General features: G+C 35.0%; 1 protein-coding gene across 18 annotated transcripts in view; it reads left to right on the top strand.

The window, feature by feature from the left end:
* LOC131682743 (trichohyalin) overlaps positions 1-27,256 on the top strand; it is a 133,337-nt gene that overhangs the window by 32,489 nt on the left and 73,592 nt on the right. For 12 of the 18 annotated variants that reach the window (XM_058964445.1, XM_058964447.1, XM_058964455.1 and 9 more), the window contains exons 3-9: positions 9,532-9,697; positions 10,398-10,610; positions 19,921-20,085; positions 20,142-20,380; positions 20,460-20,609; positions 20,939-21,035; positions 21,210-21,265. In XM_058964445.1, coding sequence (XP_058820428.1) covers positions 9,556-9,697; positions 10,398-10,610; positions 19,921-20,085; positions 20,142-20,380; positions 20,460-20,609; positions 20,939-21,035; positions 21,210-21,265 — 1,062 coding nt within the window. In that variant the 5' untranslated portion in view covers positions 9,532-9,555. The remainder of the gene's footprint in view (positions 1-9,531; positions 9,698-10,397; positions 10,611-19,920; positions 20,086-20,141; positions 20,381-20,459; positions 20,610-20,938; positions 21,036-21,209; positions 21,266-27,256) is intronic. The other 6 variants (XM_058964462.1, XM_058964461.1, XM_058964456.1 and 3 more) reach the window with 4 other exon arrangements.

The following is a 27,256-nucleotide window of genomic DNA, read 5'->3' as shown; positions in this document are numbered from 1 at the left end:
GTTGACCGAAACAATACATTTTTGTGATCAATTTGTCTCTTCTATCATAAAATCCTAATAACATTTTTTATGAAAAATCTTAACAAACTACAATTTTTGACAAAGTTGTTAACAACCCCCGGGGAAAACTTGACAGCTCCCATATATTGAACTCATAAGCAAATTTTGTGGTGATTTGGTGATGGCATGGCGGCCCGAAAGGAGCAACATTTTAAAAAAGCACATCTCATTTATTATTGTTCATATCTGTAAAAAATAACAAATACAGTAATGTTTCGATTATATCACGGTCGTTCTGTATTTTAGCGTGATATATTTTAAGCGTGATATATTCAAAACAAAACAAAAAATTACATTTAAGCATCAACCCATGTATTTCTATAACCAAAAAGTCATAAAAGTTAAAGTTAATCAAAAAGAATTAATCATAGTATGGTAATGATCCTATTGTTGCCATGTTTCTATTATCACACCACCTATTTGAAGCCGATGGTTAGAGCAGCGTCTGCCATCTCTGTTCAACGCATTGGGTGAAATGGTATGACGTCAGCGGATAATTTTTCCCAACACAACTTCACTTTACGTATCCCGTACCTTTTCTTAAAATCATAAAAATAGACACATCTCCAATTCTTTTCCAAAAGAAAAGTATTCACATCAATTTAAGAGAAAATGCATATCTCGGCATACCTACCATATCTTGCGTTTTTTTCTCATTATTTTGTTAGATTTTCCTGCGGAAAACTAACAATTAAGCGAATAAAATATATACCAGGCGCTTTAGGACACGGCAAATGAGTTACGAAGAATTTAAAACAAAAATTGGAATCGGTCGAAAGATATTTCGACAATCCTAGTTTTTGGTAAAACATGATTTCGAGATTATTCACGTTTAAAGTTTTACACCTAGGCCTTCGCCCACGTAAAGGAATAAGATGAAAAGTGCTATAACTTTGCTTTTACTGCTTAGACCACCATAAAAAATTAAGATACTTTCTTAAGAATTTATACTTTAAGATAAAAGAATAAAAAGTTCGGCTTTTTGACCGACCTCATCATATATAAACCCCTAACGAAATAGTCCGAACCCCACTAATAGACTCATTACCCTATATGTAAATAAGCAAATTAATTGTAGAAAAATATTAAAAGTGCCAGGACACAACATGTGGCTTAACTGGATCAAAATGCAGTGTGCCTTTTCTGTTTTTCAAAAAGCGTGATATAATCGAGACAAAACCGTGATATAATCAAGGGTGATATAAACGAGTATTGATATAATCGCATAGTGATATAATCGAAACATTACTGTAATGTAAACTCTTCTATCACCAAATTTATTTCGCTGTTCAAACTAGAAACTGTCCTTGTTCCACCAAACCCAAACAAGAACATAGATTCCATTTTGAATCTTAAATATCCAAAATTAAAACAAATCGTTTTTCGAAAATACAAGAAGATAACTTTCAAATTTGAGCCGCTTCAACTTGCGTTGGCTCGAATTTGAAATTCATCTTCTTATATTTTCGAATATCTTCGGAATCGAATAAGTATCTCCCACGGCATTAAATCCTCCTGCACAAGCACGGAAGCCGTTCCATTAGGTTCCTGTCAGCCGCACCAAAACCATCCCAATGTTTTTCGGACAGAATTATTGCAAGAGTCAAACAAAGTTCTGGTCGAAGTCGAGCAAAATTGTACAATCCTGGCAGCATTCTTGCTAAAACCGGGCGGACACTACCGGTTTGCTGCCAGATTTCTGATAAAATGTAAGCGAATTCTATCCAAAACCAAATACTAGAATTATTGACTTTCTTAATTGGTTTGAAACAAGTTGTAATAGGTTAAAGAATTGCAAAGCTTGTTGATTTACTTTCATTGGCCAAAATGTCATTCATTTATATTTCTGGAGAAAAAGTACTAATGATTTACCTACTAGGGTGGATGTACCAATAGTCGCATACTTAAGGAAAACTTTTGATAAAAAATCGATGAATAGACCTATGGGCAATGGCAATACATTAAACGAAAGCTTTCAGTCACTACTTCATAGGAAAAATATAAAGATGGTTTAATAACCAATTTATGTATTCAAAACTGCTTGTACCACTATAGGAACACATGTACCAATAGTGGTGCAATCGCTAATTTCGGTTCCTATTGTTGCAAATCCCGTTGCTTTCTTATGGGACTTGCAACTATAGGTATACTATATCAACTATAGGTGCAAGGGAGCTCAAAATTCTAAGAACATCATTTTTTTCAATAGTTATTTGAGCAAATTTCCAGGATAACAGTTTTATTGTCGCATAATTTTAGTGCGATGAATCGATAAAAAAATATTTGTTGATGGTTGGTACCTTAGTTTGGCGTATAACCCTCTACTGCAACTATTGGTACACCTCAACTATAGGAGCACCCACCCTACACACTTCACGCTCAAACTTTAACTGCAGCGTGAAAAAAAACCTTTTTTGCGAGTTTTTACATTTCTTATATTTAACTTTAAGTGAAGCGAACTGATAAAAACATTTGTGCAATATAATGTATCATTTCAATAACATTCTGAAATTTTTTCATGTAAAAATATCGACAAGAGATTCGAAGATTTTTTAGAACGTCTCTGGAAAAACACGATGTGCAGTGTTAAATACCATTCAAAAAGTACTTTATGTCAAACTTTGCATGCACTTTCTGTGTAAAAAATACCTAACCCTTACGTTGAGTTTTCGAGATAATTATTCGATAATGCATAAAAATTTTGGTCAATTCGCTTCACTCCAAAAAATCGCAAAAAGAGAGTTTTTTCACGCTGAAACCCCTACCCAACCCCCCTCCCTTAATTTCCTTGACTTGTTTAAAATTTGAGTGAAATAGTAATCTGTACGAGAGGAGATGCAAACAATATGTTATCCATTTCCATTTACTAATTTCCAAACAAACTTTAAACGCAATGCGGAAATCCGGGGATTGCTCCCGAAATTTATACGTTCATTTGGGATCACAAAAGAAATTTAAAAGTGTTGCGCTCGTTGATTAGGGTCATTTTCATTTTTTAATATACAATCACAACCCAGTCTAAGAACCATACGTCCCGCATTTCGCAGGACAGTTCAACATTTTGCAAAAAATCTCAAAAAGTCTCGCAATGCTTAAAAAAATGTGCCCCGATTTTAAAACCGTTAAATGTTGATCAGAAAGAGGGAGCTCGAGGGAGTTTGACCAAGTGTAGTGGATAAAAAACGTTAATTGATAGACATTTTAAATGTGCTTTGAGTAGGTCCAAAAGTTGATTAACTCCGACAAAGAACAAGTAGAGCGAAAAAATACATAAATTAAGACAATATTGTAAACTGGAAGGAAAAATGCATTCAAAACAAGAATAAGTGGGTTGACCTTTGTAAGAATACTGAAAACAATATTCATAATGATTACTGAAATTGAAAAAATAACATCCTTGCTTCAGAAATAAATAAATAAATAAATAAATAAATAAAATAAATAAATAAATAAATAAATAAATAAATAAATAAATAAATAAATAAATAAATAAATAAATAAATAAATAAATAAATAAATAAATAAATAAATAAATAAATAAATAAATAAATAAATAAATAAATAAATAAATAAATAAATAAATAAATAAATAAATAAATAAATAAATAAATAAATAAATAAATAAATAAATAAATAAATAAATAAATAAATAAATAAATAAATAAATAAATAAATAAATAAATAAATAAATAAATAAATAAATAAATAAATAAATAAATAAATAAATAAATAAATAAATAAATAAATAAATAAATAAATAAATAAATAAATGAATAAATAAATAAATAAATAAACAAATAAATAAATAACATTTGAAGAATATGAAAAATTGAAGAATATACATTGTGTTTGCCAGGTACTAATGATGCAGAGGAACGTGATGCGAATTTACCAGGTTTTCAGTAAAACCTACGTAAAAATCTACATAAGGATAAAATCTGACAATAATCATAGAAATATATTTTAAAATCTTATTTTTACACAAAATTGCTTTTTTGGAGAACTTTTGGTTTACAGTTTCAAAAGTTATATAAGTATTATTATAATCACTTCGAAGAGCGAGAGGCTTGACCAATTTTTGTTCTGAATAATCGTAATAATAAACTTGTCAAGCCTCTCATTTCTTCATTACTAGTTTATTTATTCGTTTAACCCTTCATTAGATATTTTTGTTGTCTTACGTTAATTATTTTTGTGGTTGGGCTTTCTATTAAAGCTGTTCCTGGCAGTGATTATTGTTTTTTGGGAGAATCGAGCCACTTACTGATTCACTGATCTGGCCCATCACCAAATTTTCAGACAAATCTCGGCTGACAATTCTAAAAGCAAAAAGTGACACTCTTTCGTGATTTTTTGTTTAGAAGGAAAAGAAACAACTTAGTAAAACGTTAATCATATTTGTTATATATTTAGGATAGGACAGTCCGTGGCTAGTTGGCAAAGTCCTTTTTCCACCTTTTCTATTAGACATATGGCGTAAGCTTTCGTTGTGTACCCAAGTATTATGAAATACACTCTCCAATGTATTTGTATTATATAATACTTGGTTGTGTAGAAATTACCGGCGATATTTTGTTTGCGAGCATGATAGATAAATTTTCTTTATTTGAAACATTTTGTGTTACAGTGAAGACCCGATTTTATCAGCCCACGATTATATCAGCGCCCCCATTTTGTCTACCACCGATTTTGTCAGCCTCATGTGAAAATTGACAGTTGGTAGTTTTATGGGGTCTGGTTTTTATGGTATTCATGAAGATTTTTAATTTATTCCACGAATGATTTAATTTTTTGAAAGGACCTGAAAAAGCTTTCACCTAACCATAAACGAAGCACGTGGGGCAAGTTTGCAGTACTACAGGGCAAAAATAGTAATCAATTACTTTTATTTTTGGAATCCAAAGCAAGAGAATTTTATTCTTGTATATCTCTTTTTTTCCTTTTTTATTTCGACTATGTTAGTCACATTTTCTTTTTTACATTTTAACGACATTCAATTAGCTAGAGATTACTGGGTAGGGAAAGTTATGAAACTTAGAGCCATAGTACTCAAGTGAGAGCAAGGATGTGAAGTAAACAGATCGGAAAACTAGAAGTAGTAGGGTCATTAGAACAGGCTTAATATCGTACGGGTTTAATCTTTGTCTTCTGTTAATGAGGGTCGAGCTTAGGCAGATAAACTATGAATCACCAGAGTTCACTAACATGTGTCCTGATAAAGGTAGACGTATCTATCTTTACCGTGACAACCGTATCTCGTTAACAGAAGAACCATTTATTTGGACCAATCGATTGAAGAATTACGAAAATTTGCTTTTGGATAAGGAATCCCGTGAAAAATATGTGTTGCCTGAAGCTGCCACTAATCGCCAGTAGCGCTAGCTACGTATCAAATGATTAAGGTCTATCGCATTAAATCTAACCGATTTTACGGTTCGAAATCAAAATGTCGCAGTATGGAGACTGAAATACAAGGGCAAGTGTCGAATGATATACAGTTTTATTTGAAAAAAAAAACAGCGCATGTCATAAGGACCCTTAAAGTAATTGCATTTCCATTTGATTGTCTATTTTCTGGCATTTCGCTGATTTGCTCCCTACATACAACTAACTTACTTGGGGTTAGGCGGCTTTTCCGCTTCACATATTGTTGTCATGAAAAATGAAGACAATGCATCAAACAGTTTACAAGGATCTTATTTTTCATTTTCCGAGGTTTTCGGGAACGTGTCTAATGGAAAATAGCGAAAGAATGACTGGAACGGTGAGGATGAAGATACGGTGACACACTGAGAAAAGTTTGGAACACTGAGACAAGATATGTCCGCAAGCAGGGATCGAACCTGCGATCTCCCAGTCTCTAGTTGGGTGCCGTAATCACTTCGCCATCGAGGAACTGTGATGACGTCATCATTAATTCCCAACAATATCGTGATCACAGCTACAGCCCCAATACATACTAATTGACCTATCGACCCCCCATATCTCCTATAAGCAAAACGTTACCGATCCTTGTCTTCGATCGGCCGTCGAAGGGGCCATATTGGGTCTGTAGCGGTGATCACGATACTGTTGGGTATTTGTGATGATACATCACCGTATGTAGTCGGGGATTTGTGCGTTGCCGTGTCTTCTCAACATTTCCTGAGCGGAAGGAAAGGTGAAGGAGGAAGTAGAATTGGAAGGGTGGTAGAAATAAAAGCACAAACAAAAACAGCAGGTTGGTTCAAATCACCTGCGAGTAAGCCTAAAGCTCTTTACCACATTGGTTTTAGTATGTCTCTGAGTGTCAGTCGTCCAAATACAGTATGGTCTATGTAAGGATGGCCGAAAACTCGAATCGCAATTACGCAACTACTAGGCAGTTGCACATCAGATGATGTGAGGTTCCGTAGTGGGATTTACAAAGATCACATGAAAAAGCCTTAGCCCGCTGAATAGTTGCCATGTGATAATTGACTGGCCGGTTAAAGCCTTGGTCAGCATGTCGCAGTGGAGTTTCGAAAAATATAGACGAATTTTCGAAATCACTGGGCAAGGTTTTTTAGAAACTTCTTTGTTTGGCGATACTTTTGTAGATTTCTCCAATAATTGCGCTGTTCGGATGAAGCCCAGGATTGTATTTTTTCTCTTATCCAACTTGTCGAAATTGACAGGGCGGACTCAGGAACAACGAAGTCAACTGCAGCACCTGCCCTGGCCAATTCGTTAGCCCATTTATTTCTAGTAGTACCGAATTGTCTGAGCACCCAGACATGGTAGATAGTGTTGACAATGCTTGGTTCTTCGATTTGGGTTCGGCACGCGATCACTAGCTTAAACCGTGATTTATCTTAGCTAAGCGCCTTGATTGCAGCATGACTGGAATACCTAGCGTGTGAACCACCAGTGTAACAGACCACTTGGGTTTGTTCATACCTAGAAAAATCATGTGAATTTACGTCTCCTGATTCTGACATATCCAAGCATCAAAAGCAGCTCTACGTTTCGCATAATTTTACTCCACAGATGGCGTTTGATTTAATATTTAAAAGTGTAATTTTATGACACTGCGCATGCAAAGTATATCTTTCATGTAAAATTAAACGGGATACGTCGTCATTTCTTGAATTACGGTTTGCTAAATTGTGTCACGCTTGGAATTAAGTCAACGATAAAATTAATATGTTTTTGGTGTGTTGTTGTCTCTCCATATAGCCAGATAACCACTCCTCTCCAGAGAGAATCTTCGCATGAAATGCCCTGTAAGGAAAACTACACATGAGTGTAATATTGCTGGGAGCCAGAATATCTTCACCCCATGTACCCAATTGTGACCACAGTCGTGTATGACTGCTAGCAAGATCAATATGGTTACTGTTCCAAGGCGCAGTAACCTGCAGTTTGTATGTACATGATAGTGCTTCTTGTTTGAGGTGTATGTGTAATGGTTTGATATTTAGAAGATCTTCAAGGGTCAAGGGCAGTCGGAGTTGTGGTGAAAGCACCAGTCATCGCCATGAACACCATTTCTTTGCAAATGGTTTGGCTTTGATTGGACAGTCTTCACTTCTCCACCACACAAGGCATCCACATGAAAGTATTGGACGTACAATTGTCGTGTAAATCCAATAGGTGTATTTAGGTTTGAGAGCCCAGGTCTTTCCAAAAGATCGTCTGTCTGCACTGCAAAAACCATGCACGCTTTCTTGACTTTGAACTCAATGTGAGCAGACCAGTTCAGTTTGGAATCCAATATAACTTCAATGTATTTGACTTGATCTGCACACAGCAGCTCAGAACCAAAGAACTACAAGGGATGGTTTTTATTCGCATTTTCGAGGAATGAACCATTGAAGTTTTGTTTGGATTGATCGATAATTTAATTTGTCGGCCCACAATATCTATATATCTATCTATCTATCTATCTATCTATCTATATAAAAGTCAATGTTTGTATATATATATATATATATATATATATATATATATATATATATATATATATATATATATATATATATATATATATATATATATATATATATATATATATATATATATATATATATATATATATATATATATATATATATATATATATATATATATATATATATATATATATATATATATATATATATATATATATATATATATATATATATATATATATATATATATATATATATATATATATATATATATATATATATGATTTATAGACTCCCAAACGGCTTAACCGTCTCACCAACGCGCGATGGGTATTAGCTAGTCTCCTATAAGCAAATCGTTACCGCCCGCTCCTCTTCGATCGGCCGTCGAGTTCCTCGATTGCGGAGTTATTAACGCACCCAACTAGAGATTGGAAGACTGTAGGATCGATTCCTGCTTAAGGAAATTTGTTTTCTTAGTGTGTCCAATAAAAGGTGAATTTTCACCGTATCTTCATTATCACCGTGCCGGTCATTTTTTCTCTGCCTATTTTCTAATGGACACGAACGGAAAATTATTTGAAATTGAAACCTTTTGTTTTGTAACGGATATGGTAACCTGATCATTCCTGTTGCCGTAGTACACCTCGAAAAATAGCGTAGCGGTTTTTACAGAAATAAAATAGTGCAAGACCATAGACACATAATCAGTAGGTAGCAAAGAATAGTAAAAATATTATGTATTGTATCGTTAATCTGATTCTTACCACTTGGTCAAGTGCCCCATTAAAACATCGGTCATGTTTCGCTTATTTCAACTAAATTAGTTGATTAGGGAATATTTTCTATGATAAAACTATTTTTCGCTCCAAAATTTAGGGACCTAAAACTTAATGTTAAAAAATAAAGAATCTAAGTTAAATATTGCTTTGTTTTGTTATGAATGCATCGACAGTAGGTAAATGAAAACATCATTACATTTAGGCATACCGAAACTCTCTTTAATGTTCATAAGTAAATAGACGTCTCGCTTTAGAGTTTTCATTGTTCTTACAGTCATGTAAGAATATTCACTCGAACAAGGTGAAAATTGGACAAAAACAATCTATTATCAAAATAATAATACATTTATTTATTAGTAAGCTGAGCCAGCAGAGTCATTTGCCGAAACGCCATTTGAGAATTAAGCTGTAAACAGATTTTGAAAAGGTCGTATCATATAGTTTAGTTCGTGAATATTCTCCAGAATTCATTGGAGTGTAACAATCATAGTTTGATCTCTCGCACATTACAATACAGTAAAAATTAATGATCATTCTCCCACTTCTTTCTTCTTCTGGTTCACAATTACCAAACAAAACTGTCACTAAAAATACACAAATGCCAACTACCGCAACCACTAACCCCATCAACTACAATTACTTCATCTTCCCTCGCTTCTGGTTACAAAACATGTTGCACACGTTACACGATGTTGTTGTAACTGCATTACCTACACAAAATCCACATCGAAACTACATATGAATCACACACACACACATACAAACCCTCATCGCAGACCGCGGATTATTCGCGGCATATTATGTCTCGTGAAGCCTACAGTTCAGGTCAAGCAATAAATACAGGCACTAGAAGTCCCGGGCGCCCCAATAGACGACTAACTGAACTGCCGACCGTCGATAGGTCCCCTTCAAGAGACTACGGAGCCCGAGGAAGTCCTTTAGGTGATGCTCGATTTCTAACCGAAGTCAATAAAATAGCTTTTTCTCATAAATTAAAAAAAACATTCCAATAATCCTTTATCTCGAATATTAGCATTGTATTATTGTACTTTGAATAAACTTTATCGAAATTTCATTTTATTACGATTACTTTTTTCGACTACTCAATGATCTTTTGCATTTTTCAAGCTTGATGATTTAAAACGATGAAAACATAACGGTTTAAAAATAAAAAATGACCTGCATTCGCGATTGATCTATTTTCAGTAACTTTTTGCAACATCCTTTCCCAAACACATCTCGGGCGAATATGTTTGCCGAAGCGTTTTTATGCTGTTCCTATTCTGAGACATTATCTGCAGAACACAAAAACCCTATTATAGTCTTCCGCCCATGTCGCCTAGATATATTGCATACAGTCATACAGTATGTTTCGTAGCTTGTAGATACATGTGTCCTGTCTATCTATTACTATCCTTTTCTGTCAATATCGGTTATATTTAGAATCACGATAAGGGAACAACACACCGATGCATTGCTTGGGGGAAAGTACGGTCATTTTTTGTTTTGCTCATATCCTACTTTTTGCCTTGTATAGTTTTGGACATCTCAAAATTTCCGTGCATTTTTGTGTTGACCATTGTTTTACCTAGCTCTACCTAACAGTGTATCAATGTTTCCAACTTGTCCAATTCATTTGTAGAACACAGGCATCGCCAAACGCGCTCGGAAGATTCCTCACCCTTACATTACGGTCTGCCATCTTATCTCCATCATAATTCTTTTACAGCCATGGGTAGTCCATACTACAGAGATATGGATGAGCCAATTAGCCCAGCTGGGGGTGGCCATCATCGCAGCAGAAGTGCAACACGTGCACCTACACACACGATGGAGTATCCGCGGGAGCAACTCCGTAAGTACTTACTCTTGACTTTACTAAACTGTTAGTTGTATATGGCAGAATACACGGTAACCGCTTTTAGCTTATAGCTTCTTAACATCTTTATTTGACCTAGTTGTTTTAGAAAATTGTTTTTTAACACAACCTAGAGGCAGGTCCACATAGCTTGCAATAAATATAAACTTTTTTCCGTGTGTCCTGTGGTTTATACACAACATTATTCAAATAGTTATATGTTTAAAATGTATGTGCAATTGAAATAGCGATTCTTAGGTCCTCTAAACATCGGAGATATCTGCTCGAGTCTCAAGTAAATAATTCATTTTGAGCCGCTGCAAAATGTAAGATTTGTCTATTTTGATCCTATGGCTATTATCGTCGCACTTATTTAAAGTCGCTGGTTAGAATAGCGTCTGCCATTGTTGCTCAATGCATTGGCTCAACCAACACAGTGCACCAACATCTGCGGATCCAGGGGTGGAGGGTGGTCCTGGTGTTCCGGACCCACCTCCCTCCCCCTCCCCAATTTTCAACTTGTCGAGAAATTTTAAATTAGTTTCAATTTAATTTTAGCTTCAAACCAAATCATTTGACACCAAATTTTTCCACCAAAACTGATTTTGAGGCTTTGACCTATAACGTATTGTACAATATTCATTCCAAACTCAAAATTTCGAAACCCACTCGAATTTTTTTCTGGATCTGCCCGTGTGCAACAACACATAAAAATTAATATACTTTTTATTTTCATGTGATGGTTGCAAGTCTGGTCCTGTACATCAAAAAACCACTTTTAAACAATTTAATATACCACCAAAATCTAGAGGCACCAATTAACTCAAGTCATCGTTAATTTTTTTTATTATATTTTTTGTTAGCTACTCGTTATTTCAGCAAGAAGTCACCCTTCTCTCTTCAGGGATCAGAATACCATAACTGTCAGCTTGCTAGCGCAATATACAATCCATATTTATGTCCGTAGTACACGAGTAGTAAGTTCGAAATTTTTTATGGATTTACTTAAGGGGACCTCCTCATCAGTGGCTCATAAAAAGATGGATATTTTTAAAACAACAAGAGAATTAAATTATCTTGCGCAGTAGCTTGCCGCGGACAACTCGAACTCCGCGCTATATTCATCCCGTAATTTTTACCTGAAACGCAAAAGTGAAATATTTCCTTCTTCGGAAAATTTTTCTGTACAGGATAGACTATTATGGTTAGGAACGTTGCGATATTAAAATACATCGATAGGGGAACATGGGGAGACTTGACCAGATTTTTTAGCTAAACCTGCATAAATCAATCCTTCCAAAATCATTGACAAATAATGTGGAATGATTTTGTGCTTGTTCATGTTTTTTTGCATAATTTTTAATTTACTTTTTCAAAAGTTATAAAAGTTTTTCTGTGATCTTTTTTTTTGTCAAGTCTTCCCACTGCGGGGAGACTTGACCATGGCCTGGGGAGACTTGACCAAGAGATTTTTGTAAAATCAGAGCAGAAAATAATGACATAAAACATACTGTAATCCTTTTTTCCATATTGTCAAGATCTTTGGGTGGCAGTAAAAAATATAAAAGCATTTCATAATTTTCGACTGTTTTATTGCATTCTATTCAAGGATTAACTGTACTGCTTATATTGCATGTTCACACGTCAACTTTCTTTACTAGTACTGAAAGATATAGACTGATTAACATTAACAATAGGTACCACGGCATAGTAAATATCAGAAATTTTGTGTCTCTCTTCAGCTTATTGCCACTTGGTCAAGTCTCCCTATGAAATCTTGGCCAAGTCTCCCCAACATAAGTTATTGCGTTCAATGTCGTGCAAATTTTAGCAAAAACTATTCCAATATTCCGATTGATGTCAATTCATTATACTACTTTATAAGGAATAAGATGATATATTAGTACTTTAAAAGAAAAATTATTAATTATTAGTTGAGTCGATATGCCCATACAAAGTTTGATAAAAAATTAATCATTTAACGCAAATTTAAAAATTACGGAATATTTCTTTTGAGGAAAGGATATTTCATACCAAGCTTTTGAAATTACTTTAAGGCATCGAAACAAGTATAAACATATTTTTGAAAATGTTTTAAGAACCCCCTTGTTCCCCTACTTAGTATCGATAATGGTATCAAAGGCATGTACTGATACTTTCGATACAATCTTAGTCGTTGTATCGATACTGGAAGGTATCGCAATTAGCTTCTACATTTTTACAGTAGCTTTATTATCTAAATTAGGCGATCTACAAGCCGTTTGTTTGACAATTCATCAATGGTTATTGTCAGAAAATAATTTGCTCTGCTTTTGCGAACAGAAAAATTCGGCCGACAAACATCTTTTAGTGCTTCAGTTCGCACACGATTTTTTTCATCAAATGCGATCGGCAACGCAAATGCAACAACCGATTCCGCAACGGTTGAGTGTGAATCGGGAATTGCATTTGACTCGGAAATCATCACAATTCCGATTGAAATTCTTCCCTCTACTGGTTTGCTTCGATTCTTTTCTTTATCGTGAGCTTTGTTCCAATAATCAGTAAAGTATCGTGTTTGAAGTATCGATACCAAAATATCGACTATCGAATACAAAAGTATCGATTCCGTAATAGTATCGAAAGTACCGCAACGTCCCTAATTATGGTGATTGAAACTCGAAATTTAAAATATTTTAGTCATTTACAATAAAGTCTGTGCACTAATATTACTAACCTAAAAGACAGTGTTTTAGTTGTACACATAGCATTTATATTTTTTTTTTATATTCGTACACGGAATATTGAAAAACATGGATTTCATAAAATGGGCCTAAAAGTTTTTAGAAGGAAAAAAATCAAATTAAAAAAAAACTTTCAGGCTTGAGTTGTTAATCAGCAATATGTACTCTAAAACTTTGCAAGAATATTCTTTGCTAATAATTCTAACGGTTGAAGCTAAAATAATGGATTTCTTTAACCCTCCGGAAGTCGCGCTTATGCCCACTGAACGAGCAGCCGATGGTGCCTTTAGACGATTTCGCTAGATTTTCAGAGCAGCGTGCACTCAGTGCACTAGCGCACCTTCCGGATGGTTAAGCTGACTGATGAGGAGGCCCCCTCAATACACTGTATACCTAATAGACTATTAGGTTGTGTACGCTGACCAAGTCGACTAGTAAGCCGGCATAAATTGACTTTTACTGTGAGCCGTGTATACCAACACTGCCATTAACCCTAGAACGTTGCACATGCGTTTTCCACCCTAGAACGTTGCATTGGGGTACACATGTACCCCACGCGTTTGATCGCAATTTTCGCAGGTAAAAATACAAACAAAAGAAATGTACAACACATCATATTCTTCATTTTTTACTTGCGGAAACAGCTGTGTTAGTGAAAGTACGGAATTTATTGAATCAATGATGCATAAATTGGCTTGAAAAAAACAAAGTGAAAAAATCGCGATTTTGGCTTTTTTTTGCAAAATTTACTATAACTTTGCAAAACTTCAACCGATTTGAAAAAAATCAAATGATTCTAAAAGTTTAAAGAATGCTCTAGAAACAGTATAAAATGTAATTTCGATATTTTTTTAAAAAGAGGAATTATTTGGAAGAGTGAAAGTTAAAAAATCGAGTTTTGGAAAATACCGCAAAATGGGGTAAAAATTGAAATGAAAAAAATATTTCAGACCAGTAATACATTGGTAACACGCAACGTTACTGTTACAGAAGTTACTGTGCGCAAATTATACTTGCGAGCTTTTGTTTTGAAAAACAATAAAAAATAAACAATAAAACAATAAAAATCAGCAAAAATGGGAACGATTTTTTTCTACTTCAAAATTAAATTAAATTAATTGAATAAATAATTAAAAACGATTATATAATACTAACTGTTACTTACGAAGTAAAACAAACAGCATTTAAACTGTTATTGTCACGAGTCCACTGACAGCACGAAACCTGACGAAACGCTAACGGAAAGCGTACACTGGGGTACAAATGTAACTTTGACTCCTGCTTCCACGAAGGCTATAAGCAAACTGGCTATACCACCTTTTCCTACCCTTACTAGGAACTTTAAATTGAATTATGGTTAGCGTCCCAGGTCGATAAATATCAAATTCTCGTCTTCGCACGGCTCCAAAGAAGCCGTGGGGAACATTCGTACCTCAGTGCAACGCTCTAGGGTTAAGCTGTGAAGCAAGTCGACTTCGTTACCGTGCGCAGCCCAATTCGTATTTCGGAATGTGGACAGGGTACCGCTGTTACATTTCTTCGAAAAACTGAAATAAAATATTACATCAGTGGGCCATATGCGCGACTTCTGGAGGGTTAAAGAAATACTTCGCACACTCAAATTTAGTAAACATGCCTGAATATATACCTATTTCGTTCTGCTAGTTTGTAAGCACATTTGTTTTGCATTTTTTCTCTTTTTTGGGTGAATAGAACTCATTTCTACCAAAACCGGAACTGATAAAAATACTACTCATACATGAGAAAATTGGAATAATATGGTACATACTATTACTGCGAATTTTGTTCAATATAATTAATATACATAATTCAATTACTTTTTTCAGCAACATCAGAGCTGCTTCCTTCACTTCAATGTAAATTAGTTTCAATTAGCATTTCTATTTGTGTATCCCAAGTAACATTTCATGTTTTAGGGGAACATGGGGAGACTTGACCAGGTTTTCAGCTAAAACTGCATAAATCTCTAAAAAAGCCTTCAATCCCCCAAAAATCATCTAGATATAATGCGCAAAGTTATTAATTCACCCTTTTGTTATAAGCTGGACAACTGAGCGCTTGTTTGAGCGACAGGAAAAAAACGAGTGCAGATCGCTTGGAGGTAACTTTATTGTGAATGGTGGATAGTAACAGTATTAACAAACTATAAAGTAACAGTATTAACATACTGTTTTACAGTTTCCAATATGTAGAAATAAGAACAAAAACATGAGTTTAATTTTAAACATCATAGCGGCTAATTTTTGGTCAATACTGCCTTCAGAGAAGTTATTGGATGCAATATGCACTTTCGCTTGATACTTTGATTTTAGAGATTAATGACCCCAAAAGAAAGATATTGTCAGTAATCTTCCTTTAAGCAAGTATATTGAGATGTTGTCTTCAGAAAATTTGTCCTACTACTGCGAACAACTTTGCTGAAGACACTAATTTCTATCTTCAATATTTTATAAGCTATGACATGTTGTTCGAGGATAACGCTTCAATGCCTATTGTTAAATGAAGTTATGATCCTTTTGAATTAACGATACGCATATTATTTTGATAATCGGAAAAGGATGATATCCGGACAGCTTTTGTGTTTCATCACCGTTAGATCCAACGATCCAATATCTAACGAACAATTGTAAGTTGTGTGGATGTACCTTGACCCGAGCCAGCACTAGTAACTGTTTTACATTTCTTTTAAAAAAATATTTAGAGTTCGCTTAAACTTTCAAGATTTTATTCGAGGACCAAAAGATCAAGTCTTATATACCATTCGACTTAGCTCGACGATTTGGGACAATGCCTTTGTGTATGTATATTAGGGTGGGACAAAATTCAATTCGTACTCCGAGTAACTGTTTGGGTAATATTTGGGTCCTGGAATAATTATGAAAATTATTAGCTCAATCAGTGAAACTATATTTTTACGCCCACGGTATAAAGTTTACATGGGATTTCGCATCGGGAAATTGATTTTCACGAAATAGGAAAATGACATAATTTTGGCCCGATTAGGGAGGGTTCCGCACTATTCTATTATTTTATTGATTAAATACGCGTAAATTGGCACCAGTATTCTTGCTTCTTTCCCAAGAACCAATATAACCACCAAAGTGTCCTGAAAATGATGAACTACTTCTGTTTGAGCGCAACGAAAACTCGAATCGAATGCTCCAATTGTCATACTAGAGGGATTCCAAACCGGCCGACCGCAAAATATGTACTTAGCCCATTCGAACGAAACTTTGCAGTTTTTTTCGGCTTATGAATCTCCACGATTTTCTCTGACAATTGCAATATTTTGATGCAAGAGCAATTTTTCAAAAAGGCGTAGATGTTTCTGCGAGTACCACCTTCAAATTGTTTTATTCGATAACTGAATTTTAAACAACAAAACTATCTGCTAACGAGTTACAGGGAATGAATACCTTTGTACGTAAAAAATATATACTGAAAAATGCGTAATTATTCACAAAAACCCAAACTTATGGTTAAATTTAAATTACTTAAAACCCATGTTTTTAAATTTTTATATTTTTGTTAATTGAAAGCTTCTCCATGATCCAAACACACTGAAAAAGTTTCTTTCACGCCTTTAAAACGATAAACATTAGATTGTTGAAATATTATGATGGGAAATCGCGAATGACTTTTGAAAAGGGTATAATTTCACGAAATAATTGTTTTTGTTGCAGCAAAATTCCAAATATCTCGACAATTATCGCATTTTGGAATATTTTTGTTAAATGCATTTTGATTTAAAATGATACTTAAATATAAATGATAATAAAATTACAGTTTTGTAGTTCAATTAGTATGAAAATTAAAAACATCGTTATGTTTACGGTTAGAAAAACTTTTTTACCACGCTTCATCATGCAATCACATTTAATGTTTCTTTTCTCTTTAGTTTTTTTGGACAAAACAAAAAAATTAAAAAAAATGAATTTGTTTGCAATTTAAATTTTTAACGTAAATTTTTGATTTCGTGAAAACTTTCTTCAGTGATTTTTTTTTGTGCAGAAGTATTCATTCCATGTTACTCGTTCTCAGATAGTATTGTTGTATAAATTACGTTAATCGAATTTTTTTTGAAAATGCTGCATGTAAAAACTTTTTTAAAAAGTTGCTCTAGAGGCAAAATAATCTAATTTAATCTGGAACATGGTGATTCTTTAATGCCGGTGAAATGTGTAAAGTTTCATCGGAATGTAAGACGGTCGCCCGAATAGAAATGTACAAAACGAAACCACGATTTTCACTATTACAGTAATTTTACAATAATTTACCTTAAATTCTAGTGTGATGCTACCATACAAAAACAATAAACTTTAACGTTACTACAGTAAATTTCAATGTAAAATCGACTTTTACAGTAAATAAGGGGGGTGGTTATGTATTGTAACATTAAAAAAATCCATTTTTCTCCATATATTTTTTTCACAAAAACAGTACAATTTAATGTGAATTTACTGTAACAGTTTATGCTGAACAGTAAAATGATGATACATGAAATTTTATTGCAGATCTACTGCGAAAACTTTGCAACAAATAATGTAGAAACAGTAATAACTATAACTTTAATATTTATTGTTTTATGCTAGTTTATAGGGTAAATTCTATTGTAAAATTCTATTCGGGCGGTCACGATTTTAAAAATTTTCGAGCGGTCTTCGTGGAATGCATCATTACTATTTGAGCCAATGCGTTAAACAAAGATGGCAGATGCTGCTCTAACTAACGGCTTCAAATGGGTTGGGCAATAATAGAAACAGTGTAAAAATGAGCTACACGTCCTAATTCCCCCATGAGTCGCCCATTGTTTCCTAAAACGGAAATATGTTTTCATAGAAAACTTAACAAAAAAATAAAGTATTGAAATTCTCGAATCGATCTGACGCTTGCGGAAAATGTTAGTAAAATGAAATCTATTGATGCTCTGACGATTGATAAAATATTTTTCTAGCACCACTGCTGTTGGCTGTCGAACTATATGCAATTTTGATGACTTTCACTTATTGTGATAAAATAAATGATAGGCCCATGCGCAGAAAGTTATCAAGGGAGGGGTTTTGATTTTTTCGTTTCTTACATAAGAAAGAAGCGTTGAAGATTTCTTTTGAGTCCCGAAGCGCTGAGTCTTGTGTCGACTTGGTTCAACAAATTGGGGCCATGTCTGTTATCGAGAAGGCATCTTGATCAGACATCACAGCCTGCTGGCTCATGGTAGTGTCGGATTCTTACTCTGGTGGTAGCCTACAGACTAAACCTAAACCTTTTGTTCCTCCCAATCTCCATCCTTCCAGAGCCACCTTTAGGTATTACATCAGGGGGGATTGTGCTCATGCTCTTTTTGTTTTGTGTTCGTGTTTTTTTCGTTGATGCTGTTTCTTGCTTGCTGTCCAACCTTCGTGGTAAAACTTACCTGTTCATGTCAGTTGCAAATGTCTTCACCTGTCGAGACGCAAACTGATCCATAGATAACATAACGATTTACATATCATTACAACCGTTTTCGCAGGGTTTCTTATCCTTCGTGGCGATACTCGTTCTTAATTATCTACTAGCTGGTGCTTAGAGTTTTTCGATGGCGGAATTTCTCCCGATACCGATGCCCGTTTTCGTAAGACATTTAGTTCTCGGTCCCTCTTGCGCAGAGATCACCTACGGTGAAATTTCTCTAGATAATGACATCTCGATTTTCTCCGAGTTCGTGTTATTCGTTTTTTCTCCTTAGCTACTGTTACTAGCTCGCTGGCCGATCATTGCTGTGTAATGTATTCACAACTATTGTTAATATCAAAACTTGTCGAGATGGTAACCTGTCTAGCGATGTTGATCATCTTTACTTACATCCTTTTACAGCCACCCTCGCAGGGTTCCTTCACAACTTGTTTCTAGAACGACCAAACTCATATGACATTGAGTGTTAAAATGGCTCGCAATACAAAAATTTTATTCCTGATCAGGAAGTTAAGAAAATATCAAAAGTACTTTAAAAATCTCATGGTAGGGATTTGAACCCCTAAAACCCTCTCCTTGCGCACGGGCCTGAATGATGCTGTTTGGTCACTTTACAAGAATTTTGAGGGATAAATTAAGGCTTCTTTTGTACATAATAAGAGAAATCTAAAAAACTGTATATAATTCATCAGTTAGCGTTTTCATCAATCGTTAGAGCGCTTATCCACTCTCCCTTTAGAGAAGCATTGTGTGAGGTTTCTTTTTTGCTATTCCACAAAATGGACACATGTGACCAACCTACAAAATAATTTTTACTATAAGGGTTATGGTGTCCACAATCACGAACGCACCCTCACATTGTTCTATTGTCGTAAAATAAAATTGCACTTAGTCGACGCCAATCTATGGTTTAACAACGGATGAGTTGGTGGTTTAAACATAGATATAAGACACTGCTCTAGCAAACAGATGCAAAGACGTAGAATAAAGATAGAGAATTCATTGAATATAGGCACATGTAGATTTCTAGTTACACTAAGAATACAGCAAAAGAAGGATTAAAAATAATAAAATTCAACGCGTAATAATAGCATCTACATTTCAATCCACAGGAACACGTTATCAGTCATTGGATAGAGGACTAGATCCACATGACCGAGAGTTTATACCGATTCGAGAACCGCGAGACCGTTCACGTGATCGATCATTAGAACGAGGACTATATTTGGAGGAGGAGCTGTACGGCCGGCCAGCAAGACAAAGTCCGAGTCATATGAGTACGCTTTGGTTAGGCAGTCGTAAAGTCTATTTATTGAATCTTTGTGCTTTGCAGGTATGCCGGACCGGGGGTACCTCGGCGATCTGCAAGTACAGAACAATGATCTCCAACGTGAGCTTGGCAATCTTAAGAAGGAACTAGAACTGACAAATCAAAAATTAGGTAGTTCGATGCACAGTATTAAAACGTTTTGGTCACCAGAGTTGAAAAAGGAACGGGCGCTTCGAAAGGAAGAAAGCGCCAAGTACAGTCTCATCAATGATCAGTTGAAGTTACTGAATAGTGAAAATCAGGTACCCATACCTTCAATTATCTCGTTGCGGCTATACCATTTCATCTAAATTTTCGTTTTTATGTTACTACCACCATCAGAAACAAGCAATGTTGGTACGACAGCTGGAAGAAGAGCTACGGCTCAGAATGCGAGCTCCCAATATTGAAATGCAACAGCAAATGGAGGCATTGTATGCGGAAAACGAGCATCTCCAGCGAGAAATTTCCATTCTACGTGATACAATCAAGGTAGGTAAAAATGTAACATACGAAAATGATGTCTCGGAATTATTTGAATAAGGTACTTAAGATATTTCAATAAAAATGGGAAAGCGAACCAAAATGATCATATTTGATAAACTTTCAATGTTTGCCTTTAAAACAATCATTGCAATATAGCACGTTTTTCGTTTGATTCAATTCATTAAATTGTGTTACTTGTTGTTTCGTAGTTCAAATGTAACATGCTCCCTCGCAGAGGGTGATCTAATTTTGTAACGGTTCATTTGTCAGATTCATTCAGTAATAATTAACACTTATTTCCTTTCCATCATACTTCCGCTCCCATATCGACATAGGAACTCGAGCTAAGGATAGAAACACAGAAACAAACTCTGCAAGCCCGAGACGAGAGCATCAAAAAACTGCTGGAGATGCTGCAGAGCAAGGGAATGGGTAAGTGCTACAATACTTATCACGCTTTTTCGATGCCCAAAAGGTCCTAAAACTCACAAAAGCGTATGTTGTAAGTAAAACTGCTGGCGTGATGTAGAGAGGTTTCGAAAAATATTTTTGTTGGTAACTGACCAACTAAATCTTTTCCACTTTTTCCATGCAAACACCACAAAGGTAAAGAAGAAGAACGTCAAATGTTCCAGCAAATGCAAGCCCTAGCCCAGAAGCAGGTGAGCAATACAATTGTTTTTGTTCATTTACTCTGCTTCGTGGTATAATGAAATCGGTTCATATACAAAAAGTTGATTTTGGATTTGGTAGCATTTTTTCAATATCAGTTTAATAATTGTTCTCTAAATGAGCTTATTTTTTCAAAAAATTAGACAATAACTTAAAAAATATTCTGTTTCCGTCAACTTAAGATCGTATTCCCACATGTCGTTGTTCTAATGTTACGATCGAATCAGTCTAACTTCTTCGTAACACATTTTATCGTCATCCACGGAGAAATTAATAATAGAGAAACATCACTGCCACATTAAAAATATGCAAATTTTGACTTATGGCTTCCCATGGCTTCTAATGCACGTGTCACCATGCTTTCGATGAAATTTGCTTGAGTCTTACACCACGAGAATGCTTCGTCGCAAAAACTCAACGTTATATAATCTTATTCCAGTAACAATAGTGATGAATCCTCAATCGATAAATTTCCCAAATTGCATCGAAAATCAAAATAGCAAACATTTTTAGTTGTTGCGAACTTTCATTTCCATTTCTACCTCATCTCATCCTGATAGCGAACACAAAACTACATTTTCGTTTAGCTTAGTTTTTCAAGTTTATCAATTCTTCTGCATCGCTTGTTTGTTTAGTGAATTAGTTTCTTTGGCGAAAGAATTATTATTAAAATTATTCCCGCAAGCAATTGGATAATCGTAAAAAATCGCCTTATTGAGCAAAGATCTTGTACGGTTTTTGAATGCTGAAACAGATTACATCACCTGAAAGCGAAAACTGAACATTTGCGAAAAAGCTGATCTAATGTTCGTGATTAGGAATCCTGGATCAATAGATTAGCATATCTACAAATATTTGTCGTTTTCATGTCATTCTAAGAAAATAATTTTTGTTAAGTGTTACATCCAACTTTTTGTGACTTAGAACTGAGAAGAAAAATCTGCAAAATAATGCATTCATATATATTTTGATGATCAATAATTCTTTCGTCAAAAAATCGAGCATTTTTGACGAAACTTATCGGTAATGACGGCTCCAAAACATGTCAACCAAAAAAAGGTTATTGGCAACAGACAAACCATAAAATCGACTAATCTTGCTGATGAACTATTATTGCACGACGGTTTAGTTCATAAATAGTCGTTGCTGCTTTTCACTAGTGACTGTATCTTGATAGTAGTCTTATTAATTGTAAAGGGGCCTGCACCCGTAAGTGTTCGGAGAAAATTTGTTATTCCATGCAAATTAGATGATTCCAATCAATCTGGACTATAATTAATTATCGCTTTCCCATTTTCTTGAAATTGAAATTGAATACAAAACAAGAATGCCGCGGTGAACGACAACTATGTTCTTCTCCTTTTAACGCAAATTTCAGATGTACGATTACGACACCTGCTCAACAACACCAGATTTAATGCGAAACCTTTACCAAGGACAACCGCCAAATTATAACCCTAACTACACATCGACCACAATGTTGGATCGTTCCGGACGATTACCAGCAAGACGATATAGTATAAGCGGTTTACCATCATGCTCTTTAGTCGATTACTGTAATCTCTCAGATAATGCGGCGAATCTTTACTCGCAGTCAGCCAATCTAACGAATTTATTGAACGAAACTACAAAATCATTATCTAGATCATCAAATATATTGAATATGCGTTATGCGCAGACGCCAACCTTGGCACAGCAGCAAATCGGTTCTATGGACTCTATAATGAGCCACCCATCACTCTACCAAGTGTCTCAACCATCACAACCACCGCCACCACCACCACCTCCACCTCCGCCACCGCATTCACATGAAAAATATATGACAATGCCAGGCAACTTTTGCTCCTACCCGAACGTCAATGCCCAAATGCCAAACTATAATACTACCAACATGACCAACTATATCGGTGGTTACCGACCCTCGTCTGACTATCTACTATCGAGACCGATCTACAGCAATACCTACCTGAATCCTTCGAATCTTCTATCCCAACCACACAGCATCCTGTCCCAGACGAAAAACATCCTTTCGCAACATTATGCGTCCAATCCGATTATGTCGCGATCATTGACCAACCTACCATCGTCATCTTCATCCTATAATTTTTACAATAGACGCCAATTCCCAGCCGATTATCCACCACTCATGAACGATTACGGTAACTTGTCATATAAAAGCAATCCATACTATCAGTCACCATTCTCGAAATTAGACTTAGACTATAGTAGAGCCAGCGATATGAAGAGACAAGTAAGTTTTAAGTTCGATGTAGATACATTGTCTATTGATTCGTAAGAAATCGTTCTTTATGTTGTATTCATCAATATGTCAGTTCATTGCACAGCTCAACGTGTATCATCCCATGGTAGATGTAAGGACACACGTTCATCAGAAAGCATCTTGATTGGTTGCGATATTTATCGATTCAACTTGTTTCGAATATTACAAGCAATGTTCTATGTCCATGTGCCCTTACTTTTAGTAAAACCAAAGTTGTTTAAAATTTGAATTGTACAGAATTTTATTCTCTACTGCTTCTGTTGCTCACAAACCAAACTAGTTGCATTTTCAGGCTTTGGTTTGGGCTGTTGTGCTCTATTTTGCGTACTATTAGCTCATGTCAAATTAGATTTCAAGGGTTGTTTTTGTTTATTTTGTTGATCAACAAATCTACTTGTGCCAATCCCGAGAACAAACTAATACCCATTCACTAATGATAAGCGTTATGCAATAATTTAAAAATAAAATATTGTTACATGTAAATTTGTAAATATTTTTTTACATTTTAACGACATTCAATTAGCTAGAGATAACTGGGTAGGGAAAGTTATGAAAATTAGAGCCATAGTACTCAAGTGAGAGCAAGGATGTGAAGTATACAGATCGGAAAACTAGAATTGGCAGGGTCATTAGAACAGGCTTAATATCTTACGGGCTAAACTTTTGCCTTCTGCTGATGGGGGGTCGAGCTAAGGCAGCATAACTATGAATCACCCGAGTTCACCAGCATGTCTCCTGGCATTGACAGGCTTGTCCATCTTTACGGTGAGAACCGACAAAAGAGAAGCCACGCAAGATCACCACTGAAAACCTGTCGACGATTAGCATCAATCAATAATGATTGCTGCTGTTCATCTCTGTTTGCCTTTCGAATGCCGGGATAGATTTTTATTAGACTATTGTCACTGCGATGACACACGTAGTGGGTTTGCTACATTGTGTAAGGGTGTTGCTGTGTCTACAGCGGCCACCCACCGCTGCCGATGGATTCCCGTTAGTTTCTTTTTTCCTTTTTTATTTCGACATTTTCTTTTTTACATTTTAACGACATTCAATTAGCCAGAAATTACTGGGTTCATAACTTTCCCTACCCAGTAATCTCTGGCTAATTGAATGTCGTTAAAATGTAAAAAAGAAAATGTGACTAACATAGTCGAAATAAAAACATTGTAAATAATTGGTTGCACCAGATAAAATATGATGAACGGATGACTGAACAAGATGGACAGGAATATAACCCTACCATAAAGGTGAAAAATCGACGAAACCGTAACCTCAATCTTCAAGCAAACGGTAAAAAACCTTGGAAAATGTTCTCTTGTATAGTAATTGTATCAATTTAATTCACCGTGCCTATACATTACAGTGAACGATGTGGTGTTTGAGTCACGTCTAGTTGCATTGTCGTGAACATTTCAGTTTTGAAACAAAATATCTCTTCGTGTAGCGACAAACGTCACAGTAACCTCATATGCCAAATCTCACACCTTCAAGGCAATTTTAGACCCCCGTCCTCTTGAAGTTTTTAACATTGGCACTAGGAGAAAATATGTGGAATGAATATTTGCTATGCCTTTTGAATTTATAGTTTATACAACAATCCTAGTATTTGAAAGGAGATATTTTCGTTTCTTAAAAAATATAGGATATTGGGGTTTTTCCTATATTTTATTCCTAAAATCCCCTATTTTCACTAACATTTCTACTCTTTCTTGAAAAACATACATGTTTTACAGCTTTGTAATTGAAAAAAATCTCAGGAATTGAACGGAATCTTTGTGACCTATATCAAAATACGAGAAGTTGGGGCACTAGGGCATCTCTATTATTCTTCAATCAAATTTTATTTGAATTTCAATCAATTTTTGCAAAATGTACTTTGTTAAATGTGGAAAGTTTTCAGGAACAATGAAATTTTTTGGCATTGGATCTAGAAAGCAATTTTTTTGTTCAAATACCCTATTTTTCTGAAAATGAACATCTACCATGGGATTACTGAGCGTTTTTAGTAACAAAAATGGTAAATTAAATGATTTATTTATTTATTTATTTATCATCTGACCAGTTGGTCTTAATGAATATGGGGATGGGGCAAAGCCAATTCGAGTGCAACATCAATTCTTCACAAAAACAGAAAAACCCCAAATCTTTCCAATTAAACACACATTCGTTGACGTTCCGGTGCATAGATGTGGAATTGGCCCAATAATCCCGACATATCTACCTTTCCTAGAATAATTTTAGCTACAAAAACAGCTTGGGCTACTCTTTTTCTCGTTTTAACCGTGTGTAGACCTAATAACCTACGGCAGCCCTAAGTTTGCGCAGCTAAAACAACAAAATTGAAAAACGATCCATAAAAAAGTTGTTGATGTTCCATAAAACAAAACTGAAAATCCATAAAACAGTGTGAATGATCCATAAAAAAGGGTGATTTGATCCATAGATTATGTAAAATTGAACCATAAAATAGTCGCAAAAGAGCACTAAAATAGTAATAAAAGAGCAATTAAAATCAACCAATGCCCCATAAAAATATTGGAAATGTTCCATAAAATGCTACATTTTGCGTCATAAATTACTTGACAATGATCCATGGAGTATTAACAATGCACATTAAAACACGTCGATATGTTCCATAATATCGACAAAAATGTTTCACGGTATTACAAAATGAACCAATAAAATGTTAGCAAAAGTTCCATAAATTTGATGAAAATGTTTGCTAAATAATTTTTCTTGATCCATAGAAGGTGTAAAAATAAACATTAGAAATGCTATGTATTGATTCATATATCGAACGTTAAATTATGGTTCATGGATATTTACAAAACGATCCATTAATATGTGCTTATGCACCAGAAAAATTAAATTTAATTAATTCATGCGAAATTTTTGCTATTCGAATTAATAATAAAGTTTATTACATTTGGTTGTAATGTCAAACTACAACTAACAATGTATACATTATAGTTAAACTTAAGGTTCCATATGCCACTGACCTTAGCTAACATGAAATCATTATGGCAACTCCTTAAACGGCAGGGTATCTATGATATTAGCGCGCTGAGAGTTATTAGACCACTGATACAGGCTGGCATGAGTCGCAAATACCAACTATCTGAAGTGAAAACGGACACTTTATACACGAACACTGACTAATGTGGCTACGCCGTATCGCTTTCTAGTGCACTGTCCGACTTCGCTGCCGCTCAGTCAGCTTTTAACTAGCTATAGCCCCTATGTTTAAGTAAACCGGCAAACGAGAGGACCACAGGTTCGCTTGCAATTCCAATTGCGGATCAATCAATGCCTCGTCCAACGGATACTCAACGGCTTTACGCCGCTTGGGATCCGAAATCGGCAAAGTCCCAAAAAGTAGATTTTTATAAAAAAAAATTCGTGATAGCATAAAATCTCGACGTTTCATGCATTTAAAAGATGTTTGGAATCAAAAATACGAATTCGATTTCTGAAATTTCATGGGGTCTCCCCATTGAAAAAAATTTTTGAGTTCCGGCTTATATGGGAATTTCATATGTGACCGTCGGTTCAGTCTATATTTCCGGAACCATAAAAGCGATCCGTGCGAAATTTTATAGACATCTGTGGGGATATTATAGCTATCATTTGAGACTAAGTTTGTGAAAATCGGTCCAACCATTTCCGAGAAACTGATATGAGAGACATTTCAGCAAAA

This window comes from Topomyia yanbarensis, chromosome 2 (assembly GCF_030247195.1).
Source record: "Topomyia yanbarensis strain Yona2022 chromosome 2, ASM3024719v1, whole genome shotgun sequence".
In the NCBI taxonomy this organism is placed as follows: domain Eukaryota; kingdom Metazoa; phylum Arthropoda; class Insecta; order Diptera; family Culicidae; genus Topomyia; species Topomyia yanbarensis.
This window is presented reverse-complemented; position numbering and strand designations above follow the sequence as displayed.